The sequence below is a fragment of the Zalophus californianus genome, chromosome 2 (assembly GCF_009762305.2).
Source record: "Zalophus californianus isolate mZalCal1 chromosome 2, mZalCal1.pri.v2, whole genome shotgun sequence".
Classification (NCBI taxonomy): domain Eukaryota; kingdom Metazoa; phylum Chordata; class Mammalia; order Carnivora; family Otariidae; genus Zalophus; species Zalophus californianus.
In genome coordinates, this window is record NC_045596.1 from 83,773,248 (window position 1) to 83,789,454 (window position 16,207).

At 36.9% G+C, this 16,207-nt stretch overlaps 1 protein-coding gene across 8 annotated transcripts in view; it reads left to right on the forward strand.

Moving 5' to 3' along the window:
* The window catches only part of BANK1 (B cell scaffold protein with ankyrin repeats 1), a 328,778-nt gene that overhangs the window by 295,875 nt on the left and 16,696 nt on the right, over nucleotides 1-16,207 (forward strand). For 3 of the 8 annotated variants that reach the window (XM_027600223.2, XM_027600221.2, XM_027600222.2), the window contains exons 13-16: nucleotides 1,141-1,204; nucleotides 6,080-6,109; nucleotides 7,131-7,186; nucleotides 8,421-8,485. In XM_027600223.2, coding sequence (XP_027456024.1) covers nucleotides 1,141-1,204; nucleotides 6,080-6,109; nucleotides 7,131-7,186; nucleotides 8,421-8,462 — 192 coding nt within the window. In that variant the 3' untranslated portion in view covers nucleotides 8,463-8,485. Of the gene's footprint in view, nucleotides 1-1,140; nucleotides 1,205-6,079; nucleotides 6,110-7,130; nucleotides 7,187-8,420; nucleotides 8,486-8,735; nucleotides 9,512-13,886; nucleotides 13,941-16,207 lie in introns of those variants that run through there. The other 5 variants (XM_027600220.2, XM_027600225.2, XM_027600224.2 and 2 more) reach the window with 4 other exon arrangements.

Consider the following 16,207-nt stretch of genomic DNA (forward strand, 5'->3'; position numbering starts at 1 on the left):
CCCCTGTGTTTTCTTAGTCCTTAACATGAGGGCCTGGACAACACCCTGAATAACAGAAAAAGGAATGTTCTCCCCATTTTCCCAACATATATACACACTCATTCCTATACACTCTTCAATATTACTCTTGTAGTTTGCAAAAATATTCATTTATACCCTGAGGATAAATCTATCGGGGGTAACTGTGATGTTATATTATTAGTGACAGAGGTATTATCCTAAGAAAATAAGAGGGAAAATGGCACAAACAGAGAGTTGGTAATAAAGAGTTTCTAGAAGATTGAAGACCCATGTAGAACCCCTGGCTTTGAAGGTGAGATGGTTGAGAAGGTAGAAACCTTGCCTTTCACCCTCCTCACTGTTGCTCATAACCAGTAGGTGTCTTTCTTATAGAAGAATGTTTACTCCACTCCCAGAAGAGGATGCTTACACTAATGAAAACAACTCTCTTTTTAGGAAACATGGTTTCTGGGTTCCAAGGGAAACCCTTAGGAAAAAGTGTTATTCTTAGATTCTCTTCTCAAAGGAGATTTTTTAGTGTTAGACTGTTTTACATTTTGGTTAAAATAGTAATAGATGTTCAATGTAGAATGTTTTGTGGAAAGCAAAGAAAGATCACAAATGAGCTAAGAAGGGGAATCCAGTTATGTATCATTTGCTTCCAAGTCCCTGGTTCTTAGAAGGAATTCATAGGAAAGATTCTACCCACAGAAGCTGGAGATGGGCTCAGGCAGTAGCAAATCCGCCCTGTGTCACATTTTTGATTTTGGACACCAGATGGCCAAGATAGCCCCCTCAGATGTTAGACTGGGAAAACAGCAACCACAAGAATTGGGCTTTGGGTCGCCATGCTGACTCTATCACTTACAACTGTATATTTTGGGAAAATTATGTAACCTCTCTGAATCTCAGTTTCTATATATGTAAAATGAGATGATGACATACATACTTCATGAGTTTGCAAGAATTAAATAAGATAACACATTTAAAATATCAGGGATGGTTTATTAGGACACTGTAAGTACCAAATTAGTGCTACCTAGTCGTGGTGGTCCTGGTGACAGTACTTGATGTTTTCATCTTGATCCATGACAAATTTGTAAATCTTCACTTGTATTTTCTGGTCATTTCCTCATTAAGGAAAAACTACGCCAACTACGAGATTGCATTATTGGGAAAAGGCCAGAAGAAGAAAATGTGTCTGGTAAGTAAGATTTGTCTGTTATTCCTTTATCAGTCTGATAAAGGAGAAAATGCAAGGACTATGGAATTAGATTTGAATTCAAATCTGTGCTCCATCACTTCCCAGCTGCATGAATGGACAGCATCTAATCCCTGGTACTCAGGTTCTTTGTCTACAAAACAGGGGTAATTATAGATCTATCTGGATGTGGTTGTGTATAAGTTAATAACTAAAACATTTTTCACCTTCTTTAACCCATAATGAACCTTCAATAAATGCTAGTTTCTTTCCTTTGGTTTCTATGAAATTTGCAAATAAGATAATTCCCCTCTAGTTTTTTTTTTATATGTATAAGCCATTATACAGAGTACTGAATTATTAAGGAGTCATACTTTTTTAATAAGGTTGAATATTCTCAATATAGTCAGTTCTCACAATTGTCCACATGTGGATCATTTTATTTTTTTTAAATATTTTATTTATTCATGAGAGACAGGGAGAGAGAGAGGGAGAGAGAGAGAGAGAGAGAGAAGCAGAGGGAGAAGCAGGCTCCCAAGGAGCAGGGAGCCCGATGCGGGACTTGATCCCAGGACCCTGGGATCATGACCTGAGCCGAAGGCAGACCCTTAACCATCTGAGCCACCCAGGTGCCCCACATGTGGATCATTTTAAATTGTAAATCTCAGGTTGCTTTCCCCTGTAGCTAGCATGCTTCTTGGCAATGCAGATGCCCCTTGCTAATAATTAACAGTTGCTCTCGGGGGGGGGGGGGGGGGGGGGCGACACTCATTTTCATATTAATACAAACCAAACATTATTAAGATGGTAAATCTTCTCCAAAGATAAACAGCACATTCCAAAATTGAAAATAAATTCTGTTGTCGTAATTGGACGACTCTTTCCCCAAGTCCTTACCCCTGCACAGATAATTAAAAACTGACAAAAACTAGAAAACCTTGAAATTTCCATCTCTTCCATTTTCAGTAAGATTGCATAGATTTTAGCTAGTACCTTCATGTTGAAATTTGCCCTGAAAAAGTTTATTTTCATATTATTAAATTGGTATCTGCTTTTCCATAGAAAGTTCTTTAAGCTCTTTTAGAAATGTTTTCTAAAAACAGAAGTACACTTTCTAAAATAATTAGGTTCATAAATGCAGGCTGATTTACAGATAACTGAGTTCTATAGATCTCCATTCTAATGTGGAAAAAGATTAAAATTTTAACAATGTATCAAATTATAAAATATAGAAATATCTTCACTAAGGAACATTAGGTAGTAACAGCTAATATTTGACTATCTACTGTACACTTAAATGTTATCTTTTTAATTTCTTACAATAATCCTTTGAGGTAGACATTAGTCCCAATTTATAAATAAAGAAACAGATTGTAAGAAACTAAGAAGCCCAAAGACACACAGATTAGAAACTACAACTTACTTCTTTTTTAATCCAAAGTCAATGTTTTTAATCATTGGTGTCTTAATTAGGAATTGGCTAGTTGCCCTTCTAACCAAAAGTAGTACCAGACAAACCCTCCCACTGTACAGAACACTAACACTGGGCAAAAATATGAGGCAGTTGATTTCAGGGAGTAGGCAATTAGCAGCGTAAGACCATAATTCCAGTGACAAAATACACAAGATGACTCTGATGATTGCCCAGGAGACTGATTTTCTGACTATAGTCTGTGCAAAGCAGGGCAATCCTTTGACACGAGGAGGCAAAGATCAGAGTTCAGGGCAGCCAGAGCTTCTAGAATGTGTGTGGTGGATCACTGAAGAAGAGATAGCTGTGTAGAGAGGTAGCCTCAGAGGCCACAGGTCTGTAGCCAAGAGATGAGCTGTACATGTGCAGGGCAGGACCACTCAGGTGTACAAGATAACAGCTTCTAGGACACTGAAAGCAAAAGGAGACACTAGAGTTTGAGCAGAGCCAGGGAAAGGCCATACTGGGGATGTTTGAGTTCTTGCCCTGCCAGAGTGGAAATATCTCCTTAATACATTGTTAAAACAACTGGCATTCCGCTGTGACACTTAAGAGATGTAATGATTAAAGACCATGACGCCTCCTCTAGAGGACCTCCTCTAGACCTGCCTTAACAAAGCCTAAAACCAAGCCCCTACAATGTTCACATGGAAGGCAGAGTTTGTAGGCTCAGTCCCACTGAGGGCTTTAGAAAACACCAGGGGCGGCTATAGATCAACACTGGAAAAAGCATAAAACCGGGCCTATACAAGTTCATGCCAGTCATCAAACTGCCTGCTAAAATGAGAACCTACACTTATAACTTATTAGAGGAATGTTACAGAATCCAGAATACACAACTGATTGTCTATAATGTCCAGTATTCAATTTTTTTTAAAAAAAGGAAGACATTCAAAGATACAGGAAAATGTAATCCATAGAAAAAAAGCCATCAATAAAAATTGCATCTAAAATGGTCCCATTGTTCAAACTGAATGGGAAGAAATCAGAGAGGGAGACAAACCATGAGAGATTCTGGACTCCGGGAAACAAACTGAAAGATACAGAGGGGAGAGGGTGGGGGGAAGGGGTAACCAGGTGATGGGCATTAAGGAGGGCACGTGTGGTGAGGAACACTGGATGTTATACACAACTAATGAATCGTTGAACACTACATCAAGAACTGATGATATACTATACGCTGGCTAACTGAACATAATAAAAAAAAAATGGCCCCGTTGTTGATCTTAACAGACAAAGACTTTAAAGCAACTCTTAGAACCACAGTTAAATTAATAAAAAAATATGGTTTTAAGGAGTGAATAAATAGGTAATCTATTGATATTTACAGAACATGACATGGGAAAAAATTAGAATACATGTCTGCTTAAGGTGTACATGGAAGGTTTACCAAAAGAGTACATATGCTGGGATATTTAAAAAGTTTCAATAAATTTCAAAAGATTGAAATCTTCAGAGTATGTTCTCAGAAAGATTTCAGCCTTTTGAAATCTTATATTCTCTTACCATGACAGAAAGAAATTAGAATTTAATTAAAAAATTAGAAATGTCTCAAAATCGTTAGGAATTAAGTACATTTCAAAACAACCGAAGGGTCAAATAAGAAATCACAAGAAAATATTTCAACCTGAATGATAATGAAAATACAACATATCAAAATGTGTGGAATGAAACTAAAATAGTACTTCGAGGTAACTTTATGGCTATAAATTTTATAGTAAATATTATAGTAGAAAAGAGGAAAAACTTAAGATCAGTGATCTAGGTTTCCACTTTAGGAAACTGGAAAATGAAAAGCAAACACAATCCAAAAAGAGATAAGAGGAAAAACTAGAAAGATCAGATTAAAAATCAGTAAAAAATGAAAAAGATGAACAATAGAAAAATGTACAAAACCAAAAATTAGTTATTTGAAAACATAACTAAAATTTATAAAACCATGACAAAAATGAACTGGAAAAAAGAGAAAACAAGAGTTACCATATCAGGAAAGTAAAGTGAGGCTATCACAACAGATCCTACCAATATTAAAAAGATACTAAGGAAATATAATTAGCTTTTTGCCAATACATTTAACAACTTAGATTAAAAAGTACAAGTTAATTAAAAAATAAAACTTACAAAACTAAAAAAAAAAATTACACTCCTCTGAACGTAATATTTTACATATTCAACAAAGATGAGGCTGGGAAGGAGGCAATAAGAGCAGAAGAAAATGAGATATCAGTACACACCAAATGTAATGGCTAGAATTTTTAGATATTGTCAAAATGAAGTGATTCAGCTATGGAACAACTTGATATTCATTGTATGCATTGCTAATGGAAGTGTAAAGGGGTATGGTGACTTTGGAACAGTTAAATGTGCACCTGCTTTATGGCCTAGACCAGCCACTCCTAGGGATTTTTCAAAGCAAAAAGGGGTGGGGGGACATGTGTATCCAAAGACTTGCTCACAAAATTCATAGCAGTTTCATTTACAAAGGCCAAACCAGAAACAATCCAAATGTCCAATAGAAGAAGAGATAATTATACTGAAGTATATTCATACAGTGGAATACTACTCAACAATAGAAAGAAATGCCTACTATTACACACAACAACATGAATGAATCTCACAGATATTATGCTAAATGAAAGATACCAAACATGAAGGAGTACGTGGTTTAAGATTCCATTTATTTGGAATTCTAGATAAAACTAATCTATAGCAAAAGAAATCAGATCGGGGTCACTAGAGGTAATAGGTTGAGGATTGATTTCAGGGGGCACAAGGGAATTTTCTGTAGAGAAAAATGTTCTCTATCCTAACTGGGTGATGGGCACATGGCTGTATACATTTGTCAGAAGTTATAAACCTGGGGCACCTGGGTGGCTCAGTCAGTTAAGCGTCTGCCTTCGGCTCTGGTCATGATCCCAGGGTCCTGGAATCAAGCCCCGCATCAGGCTCTCAGCTGAGCAAAGAGCCTGCTTCTCCCTCTGCCTGCCGCACCCCCTGCTTGTGCTCTCTCTCTCTCTGACAAATAAATAAAATCCTTAAAAAAAAAACAGTCATAAACCTATACACTTTAAAATGTTTAAATTGTACTATACATAGTGAATAATGCTAATTCAAAAAAAGAATGGAGTAGCTCAGGCTAAAAGAATATCAAAGCAGAGTAGTAAGCTTTTATTAAGTGTCTAACATATCTAAAATCATATTATCTTGGGACAAGCATCAGAAGGAAAAAAGACAAAAGTAGTAAAAGACATGGTTTCACACTTTGTGGCCAGAAATCAGTATTTTTTTAATCCAACTGTGAAATTTCACAGTCACATCAAATATAAGTAGTCAAACAATTTTTAAAAAGAAAGTTTAAGATAAATATTGAACAAAACTCAATAGAATGCACTCTTTCTGTCTTCTAGATAAACTCACCATTGTGCACCATCCAAATGGTAAGTTTTTGGTATTTACTAAGAATTTCAGACTACAGAAAAGTACATGGTAAACTAGTTTCCATATTAATGTAAACCTAATATGATTAGGCAGGTCAGTGCAAAAACTCATATAGATTTTCTCTGTATATGCTAAACCACTTGTCCAAAAACCCTGGAGGTGATTCTAGAATAGCAATGTAGAGGCATTGTTACACAGTAAAAAAAAACATGTGCTTTGAACTCTGATGGGCCCGGCCCTTTACAACTTACCGGTTACCACCTTTGGCAAACCACTTAAACTCTTTAGGCCTCAGTTTCCTCATATGTAAAATGGAGACCAGACTTCTACCTTGGGGAACGGCTATAAAGACTGATAATGACGTGTTAATGAGAGCTGACACTTAATAAGCGGGAGTTACTGAGACAGGAAATGAAATTGGAATAACACTTCAGAGGATGATTCACTTTAGTGTGGGGGGGAGGAATGTATGCAGAAAGTTGGCAGGGTCAAGAGGGGCCAGAGGCCAGCTGGGGAGCTCTGACTAACCTAGGAGCAACTGTCTATAGCCTGAACCAAAGCAGTGACTGTGGGAACGGAGAAGAGCAATAGAAGCGAGCCACAGGGCTGGGATGGAAAATGGAAAGTTGGTGGTAAAGGCAAGAGGAGCAGTGACCAATGGGGAGTAGTAGGAACAAGTTTTCATTAAAAAGTGTACTTTGCAATTGGCTGATCGCGGTAAATGGGGAAAAACAAAGAAGAAGGTGGCAGCACAATCTAGTCGGGGGTTGTTATTCAAAGGTGCTGGATTGTGTTTGAACAGAAGCAATTCCCCAGCATCCTATAGTCAACTATACGGGGAGGAGAAATTAACAACATACTTGCCAACGGTGCCTTTTCAATATGCCCCTTTGTATCTCTTCAGTAATTTTGCCCTTTACTGACATCCTACTCAGAGCATATATTGTTTTTTAAAAGTGCTGAATAAATGAATCATTAAATGTGTGAAAGAAGAGAGAGTAACAGAGTTTATATTTCTAGGTAATGAAAGTGCCCGCAACGAAAATATGTTGTATAACATACCCTTCCGCAATAAGGTAGGTTGTATTTATGTTAATTTTTATAAAACGCAAAAAAAAAAAATAAAGAACTTTGTTGAGAAAGAATTTAAGAGCCTTCTATCCTATGCTTTGAAACATTTTAACAAATATGAACAAAATAGATTACATAGTTTTGTGTGCAAATTACTGCATGAGGAGTAATTTAAGGAAATTAACTATTTAGAAAAAAAGCAAAGGAGGAACTCAAAGGAAAAAGGCACCAAGGCCAAAGTATGGCTGAATTTACCATGTACAGACCAAATAAATCTTAGAGGAGTGATGGATACATGTTTTTCTTAGGAATAGTAATATGATGAGTCTATCTGAACCACAATGTATATAGTCCTTAAAGTCTACCTGAGGAAAAAATGTAACCCCAAAATATTGTTCGTGTAAATAGCATCACTTCACATGTAGAGTTAACTGAAAATGAATTGCTAACAAGAAGCTAAAAATAACATGAAGCAAAGAGAGCAGCCATTGAGAACCAAGACTAGTTCAAGGCAACACTGCTAATGTCCTGACCACAAATTCTTCTCCAAAAACAAGCATATTATTCCAACTATCTACATATGTGATGTAGGAAATTTTCACTATGGCTCAGGATCATGTGGCAGCTGGATTTCTTGCTAAAATTCAGAATTAGAGCCCTTGGTAAGTTCTCATAATAAACCAGTTTTTAATAACCCTTTAAGCTCTCCTATGTTTTGAGTAAATCATAAGGATTCCTAAAAGTTATTTACCCTTCAGAACTGATTGACAGATTTACATTTCTGGACCATCCTGTGGCTACCAGTGAGCTATAGACCAAAGAGTCTAAAGTATAAGGACCCATTAAACTCACTGGACAGTAGCAGAATCATGGGGTACCACCAAGGCCTCTGAGTTTATGAAAATATCCTTGTCAAACAAAGATCCTTCTACAAGATCTGAAGGACTATACAATCATGGCATATTTTTTGAGAACAATATTTGGGGTAAGAGAAAAAGAATATAAATTCCCAGTACTTAGGCTATTCTCCCTCAAAATGGAAATAAAATTTGAACTCAAGGACTTTGCTCTCAGTGAGCTTTACAATGCTTCTTTCCTTTTAAGATGGAGGAATGTCTTGCCAGTTTCCTCTATGAAGCTATTTTCCTATGAAAGGCAACTATGACTTTATCATGTTTCTTTGTTCTGCCTTAAAATGGAGAAATGCTAGCTCTGTATCTTTTTCTTTTTTTTTCTTAGCTTCCTACTCGACTCCAAGTTGAAAAGGAATTTGGTTTCTGATGCAGGAAAGATTACTAAAGAAGGTAAAATATCAGCTATATTTTTTTAGAAAGCGTAAAGCAGGCTTTATTAGAGACTTGAAGGAATCATTTGTCTAGCAAACAGAATAAATATTTCATTGTCTCCTCCTGAAATGATAAACATGTGTATTTTTCAAGCTAAAGGTGATTGTTCCTTGAAAGATTTATGTATAGGGGTGATTTTTTGCTAGCTAATCAATTTCGATTGATAACCCATTATTCACTAATACATTTCCTGTGATCTCACTTTCAGGTTATTATAATGAAACCCAAAAATATGCAGACACTGTGCTTTCTGAATGAAGCAAGCTTGCATTTGGATTGCCTGCTGTCTTCAGGGAAAATACTATACTATGAATGCAGAAGCAAATCTCTGGATTTCACAGTTTGTTATTGCCACAATTTATTGGCATTAACTTGCTTCAGATAGGTATATTAAGATTCAAATTGAATGCCATAGAGCAATTGCATTCTTTGACAATTCTTGCATTTCACAATGCATTTTGCCACTGAAGCAGCTGTTTCCCATTTTAACAATTAAAGGAAAACAAGAACAGAGAAGTGAAATGCTCTGTAACAAAGTTATTACACCTGTTTGAAGCACTAACCTTAACAGTTTACTCCTCTGTCCTTAGAATGAACGTGAAAATACAGATTTGTTTCATACATACTTGCCTTTTAAGTGGCTGGTCCATATCCTAAATTTCTGACATTCAAAGCTATAATTATTATCATCACATCATGTTTTCAAAAACCTTCCTTTAGTGACTATTTGCATATAACCTTGAGAATATTATTTTTTTAACTTTCTATATCTCAAATTAATATACATTTCCACAACCTACATTCTTTATTAAAGGGCTTACAATTTCAGCAACCTATGTCTTAGAAACAACTTACTAGCTTAGAATAGAACAGAGTTTTATCATTCTATGATTTTCCATGTATGGTTCCTGCAAATAAAATGAATGTTTAAAACTATGTCTGTCTTTCCAAAATAAATGTATAATAATTAACCACTAAATTCTTCTGCTCACCAGTTTATAAAAGGAAGGCTCCTGAAAAAAATTTTTAGCTCATTTAATTTCACTGCATAAGCCCCACAAAGTAAACACACAAATGATTCTTTTCCTCACTTCTAAACAGTGATAGGAATATCTATTTAAAGTGATTCTGCAAAACACTGATCACAGGTTTCTCATGACTATTAACATTCTCAAATAAGCTCAAGTTTTAAAAAATAGTACAGATGTTTGGTTCATCCCTAACAGATGATGCTTTGATTATGACACTTGGAAATCTAGTCTGTAGTTTCACATCCAAGCTTTCGAGAAATGACAGGCCCTTCCACACACAGTGGTTAATTATTACCCAAACAGTGATTACAAATCCCCTATTTATGTGGATTGTCCCACCCAAAGAGTTCAGAAAAGCAATAGAAAAACTGACTGTTTTTGTATAATTTCCTACATCTCTAAATTCAAATATATGTCTCGTCTCTAAAGTAAAAACCTCTATATTGGCCTGTGACTGATATCTACGGTTTCAACATTGGCTTTATTCTTATTAAAAGTGTGAAATCCAGTGACAGGTAAAATGTCAGCTTTTCTAAGTATAAAGCAATTGGATTATCTCTTACCTGAGACTCAATTAAGAGAGGAAGAGGAAGATGAGGCTTGAATATTATTCAGGTCTTTAACATAGATGGAAATTGAAAATCAGGGCCTCTAAATACTTATGAGCTGAGCGAACCTGAATTAAAACTATGGCAAAAAGCCCCCTTAAGAGCCTCTTTCCTGAGATACTCTGGCCTTTGAATTCTTAGCACATTGTCATCACAAAGAGACATGGAAGAAAGAAACCTAAAAATAACTGAAGTCTTCCTTATGCTTTCTCTATCATGGAGCCTCCCATCCTTGCCTGATTTGGAAGATGGTTAGAGAAGGTTGGAATTGGGGGATCTGTAGGAATCCGTATCATTACCTGTTACACTGGAGGATGAGATGAAGAGTAGAGAGAATGCAAGGGTGGAGGAAGACTAATCCAAATTTAGGAGTGACCCCAACTGAAAATGCCCCATGGAGACAGTGTATTTTCATCTCTGGACTCCATCCCTAACATATAGAATACTGCCCATTAACTTTGAGCTGCAAAACAGAAGCTTTGCATTCATGCTAGGACAGGGCAAAGGGCAGGGAAATAGAAAGATGTGGACTTCCCTTGGAGATTTGGGGCATTTCTCAGAGAGCCCTAACCACTGCCAGAAAGGAAAGATCTACATGGGGAGATCTTCTGTTGAAGATTTTGTGCTGATTCTGGAAACCTGAAAGCCAGTAGCTAATATACATTATCTTTCCCATCATCTCTTTTTTTTATCTTATTTTTTTTATTAACATATAATGTATTATTTGTTTCAGGGGTACAGGTCTGTGATTCATCAGTCTTACACAATTCCCAGCACTCACCATAGTACATAACCTCCCCAACATCTCTTCCTTAAGTCAGGTTTGTTTCCAAGCCATTACTCCTAACTTTGGCCAAGTTAAATTCACCAGAACTCTGACTTCTAAGGAAATTTGAACTGGTACTGAATGTTATCAGAGTTTTACATTTAATATTAATTCCCTTATTTCTACCTTGTCAATTTCCTAGACTAACATAGAGGAAGCCTGTATGTCAGTGGTTTCTAACTGGGCAATTTTGCTCCCCTTGCCCCAGACTTTTGGCAGTATCTGGCAACATTTTGTATTGTCATGACTATGGAGAAGGTGCTTCTGGCATCTAGTGTGTAGAGAGAAGTGATACTAATAAATGTCCCATAATACACAAGGCAAAGAATTATCCAGTCCAAAAATGTCAGTAGCGCCAAGGTTGAGAAACCCTGATCTAGACTAGACAGTAAAATGGGATTAACACTTAAAAGAATGTTGTTAAAATAAAAAATAGCTTTATACAGAATTTTCTTAAAGTAGAAACCCTTATGATAGCACAATGAATGTCTTTGTTTTGAAATGCGTATGGCTTAAACTTAAATGGATCATTAAATACTCAAAAGAATGGATGACTCCAATATATTTTCATAAATATAACAATTATTCTGCCAAAGGTGACTCCAATTTTTAGAAAATGAGACTGTTCTCAGTATTCTAATGAGAATGACCTTGTACCTTGAGTCATCATTATATCCTATTTGTACACTAAGTATTTGCTCATCTGAGGTCCTTCTGGTTTCCTATAAAGCTAAGGGGTCTGATTTTAATAATTTGGACTTACCTGAATTTTACTGCATATTGTTGTTCTAAATGGGTAAATATTTAAGAGAGAGGTCTGCATCGTGACCTATCTACTAGGTCCCAACTGATTGGCTCAGAGCTGGTATAAGGCCCTACTTGCAACTCTTTCTGTAGCTGTTCTTGGCAGACATCTTGTTGGCCTGCCTTTTGTGTGGGGCTGATCTTCAAAGGCAGGGATTACCATATAAAAGACAACAAAATGTAAGATTCTCAATACAATAGACCTCAAATTTGTAAGTTACAGCATATGGTTTCCTCAGTATTTTCATCTTCAAAATGTAGACAATAAATACATCTTATATCATTTCATGGTTATTAAATGACATCAGATATTTACATGAGCACTGCGGTACTTGATTCAAGAGCATGAGCTTTGAGGTAAGACTGATCTAATTTGAATACTTACTCAGCTATGGCCTAGCTGTGCAAAACCAAACCAGTTTTCTGGTATTTAATCATTGGTAAATAGAGGTAGTAATACCAATGTTAGCACGGATTGTTTGAGAATTAAAATGTAAGGAGATCATTAATTTATCTTTCAAAGAGGACACATATGATGGTAAAATAGAGTAGTATTAACAATTACAATAGAAAAGCAAGCGTAAACTGGGACTACCCCAGGTGTAAGTGGAAATATGTGGTCAGTCTACTTAAATGAGGTGTGTATATATATATATATATGTATATATATATATAAAAGTGCTTAGAACATTTTGATCAAGGAAGACAGTTTGCAAGAAAATAATCCTCTTTGTAAGTGGAAATATGTGGTCAGTCTACTTAAATGAGGTGTATATATATATATATAAAAGTGCTTAGAACATTTTGATCAAGGAAGACAGTTTGCAAGAAAATAATCCTCTTTGAAATGTGAATACTGTTGTGATACACTAGGCTGGCTCCTTATTTGACTGGCTCTTAGGCACAGTCTTAACAGCATCTGACTTAAATGTATATCATTTTAAAAAACAATGATTACAAAGTGTTGAATGACCACCTGGGTTTCCCAGAAAGATCAAAAGTCTCAAGTGGTAAAGTACTACAGCAGTGTTTCCCAATTTGTGTTACAGAGAACTCATAGATATTGTATTAAAAAGGGGCTCTGTAAAAAAAGGGGGGGAGGGGCTCTGTGATCAAGAGACATTAGGAAGCTCTATTTATTTTAGTCCCTTTTAGAAATAAAGAAATCAATATAGTTTGAAAACTACTGACTTACATTTTGTGTACATATAAGCTGGCCTCATTTCCCACTTAATGGGAAAAGAAAAACTGGCTGAAGGATGCCTGCAGTGATGTGTTTCGATGGAGCCTGAAACCTGAGTTTGATGGGAAACTGTGTCAAAACCAATTAAAGATGTTTGCCACGGATGGATGGTGTCGGGGGGTGACAGGAGTGGTGGCATGCTCAATACTTACTTGGCATTCAGGATTTGCACTTGGTTAGCATAAAGTGAAATATTACATTCTGACTTTTGCAAATAACCAAAGTCAGTTTCAGTCAGAATGAAGATCACTGGTCTTCAAGCAAATGAATTAGTAAACTTATCTCTGAATAAAACACTATGATTTCTGTATAATTCTTTGTACATCTTCAAATCAACATCAAGCTTGGTTCTACGTAGAACTGGAGTGAGACCATTCGGAAATGTTGTGCACTGAAATGTGGCAAACACTGAAGCAATTTCTGTGTCCATGGAAACTAGTGGGATAGTTTTTCTCAGCCTTTTTGCCCTGTATGATAAGTGACTCTTAGAAATTAGCTCTCAGCAAATTAACCAACAATTTCTTATGGATTGTCTCTTTCATTTCTCAAGGTGTAGACGGACAGGATATATCAACTCTAATAAAGGTGGTACAATTTTGCCCCTAGCACTTCCTCTTTTCTTCATTTAAGCAAAGGAAGGGCAAGGGATTCCAGGAAGCATAAACTGATGCTGCTTTGGAATTCATACCTGGCACTTAGTGAAAGCAACTACAGTTGCTTAAGGCCAAGGAGCCTTAAGCATCCTCACAAAACATTGACAATTTGTCAAATGTTGTAAAATGAGGTGTTCTATAAATCAGACATAGCAAGTCATGCGCAGTACCTCACAGATCCTCTTTATAGGCAGACTTGGGAAATCCCAGCAGATGACCTTCATGAACAGTGACATTGAAGAACATAGGAACCTTCCTCACAATCACCATATGTTCTCCTCAGCCTGGCTTCTCTCTACTATGGTACCTTGACTGTGATGTTTTTATTTTATTTTATGTTATTTTTTATTTTATTTATTATGTTATTTTATCATGGTAAGTACGTTTAACATGAGAAGCAAGAATAGCACTCAAGATAGAGAATATACCTAGGGCAAAGACCCCAAGATCAGAATGAACCACACATTTTCCGAAAATGGAAATACCACTTTTATGTTCTGAATTGTGTCCTCCCAAAAATTCATGTTGACATCTTAATCCCCGGTGCCTCATAATGTGACCAAATTTGAAGATAGGGTCTTTATAGAAGTACTTAAGTTAAAATAAGGTCCTAAACCAGCAGGACTAGTGTTCTTATAGAAGATGAAATTTGGACACAGACATGTATGGATGGGAGATGATATGAAGACAGGGGTAGATGACGGCCATCTACAAGCCAAGGAGAGAGGCCTGGAAGAGATCTTTTCCTCAAGGCACTCAGAAGAAACCAACCCTGCTGGGCAGCTTAATCTCCAGTTTCTAGCCACCAGAACTGTGAGAAAATAAATTTCTATTATGTAAGCCATCCCATCTGGATACTTCATTATGGCAGCCATGGCAAGCTAATATAGTCAGTGTGGCCGGGATGCAGTGGGTAAGGGTGAGAGACATGAGATGATTTTATAGTGGTAAGTAGGAGAAATATCACGTAAGAAGTTTGAGTTTTATTCTAAGTACAGTGAGAAGCCATTCAAATGTTTTAAGCAGAACAATTCATCCTCACTGCAGAAGAGAAAATGGATTGCAGAGAGTCAAGAGTAGTGACAAGGTGACCAGTCAGGGGGTTTGTGAGGTATTCATAAGATGGTGGTGGCTCAGACTAGAGTGATAATTGAAGTATTTTTAGACATATTTTGGTGGTAGAGGCAACAACACTTGCTGATGGAGTTGATGTCGGGGTAAGAAAAAAGAATTTGGGTGATGCCTGAATGTTCTGACTTGAGAAATTTGGTAGATGACAGTATTTGCCAAGATGAAAAAGACAAGAGGATAAGATTTGGTGGGTTGTATGACATTGGACAAGGTAATTAATGTAATTCTCAGTTTCCTCCTGGGTAAAATGGAGCCAATAGTATGCCATTTCACTGGGTAGTTGTGAAAAATAAGCTATGCTTATGAAACACCTAAAACTTAGTAAGTGCTCAATAAACACTGAGTTATCATCAGCATCATCATCTTTACTCAGTTATCTTGAAATACAACAAGCAATGAGGTAAAGCTGGATTCAGCGTCATCAGGAACATTATAATCAAGATGGTAATATTTCTCCTACTAAATACAGAAGAAAAATTTTATTTAAAAATAAATTTCGGATTATATATCTAAGGTCCTTTAATCCGTGGAGGCCTGTGTCATATTCTGCAAAGTTAAGCTTTAGACCCTTGTGAATGTAGAATAGTTGGAGGAAGTTTTCCTAATGTTTTTGTTTACCTTCCTAAAAAACTTACAGGAGGCTATCGTGAGTCTTCAGAATCGGGGTGCCTGGGTGGCTCAGTCGGTTAAGCAACTGCCTTGGGCTTAGATCATGATCTCAACATCTTGGGATGGAGCCCCGCATTGGGCTTCCTGCTCAGCAGGGAGTCGGCTACTCCCTCTGCCTCTCCCCCAGGCTTGTGCGCTTGCACACTCTCTCTCTCTCTTTCTAATAAATAAATAAAATCTTTAAAAACCACACAGGAAAAATAGACTAAGTGTGCTAGATGTGGACTTAGCATCCATTTTCATCCCCTTCTACGAAACCCCCTGCATTAAAAGGGCTGGAAGGCAAACCATGCATTTGTCAGTCTCCCCAGCAGGAAGGGGCTATGTGTGATAAACATTCCACCAATGAGATAGTTTCTTGGGAGATCAGGAAGATGGAGGTGAGACAGAGAGCACCTCCTGCTGCTGTGGAAACAGGCCACAATAGACCCATGTGGTCTCTGTGGTCAGCGGGATCCTCATCTGAGGCTCTGGTCACCAGCTTTAGGAGCTTGAGACAGTTATAGTGGCATCAGTAATGGTAACGGGCACAAGCTGCTTTCTGACCACTGGATTTTAGCCACAGTCATGTTAACCTGAATTAACTTCTCTTAGCTCTCTGAAGGATCTTACAAGGTCTTAATTTCCTGTATTACATTCTTTTTTGACTGAAATGTCTAGAGTGGCTTCTGTTTCTTAGGGATCTCTGACTGGTACATTGAGTCACATCAAGAGC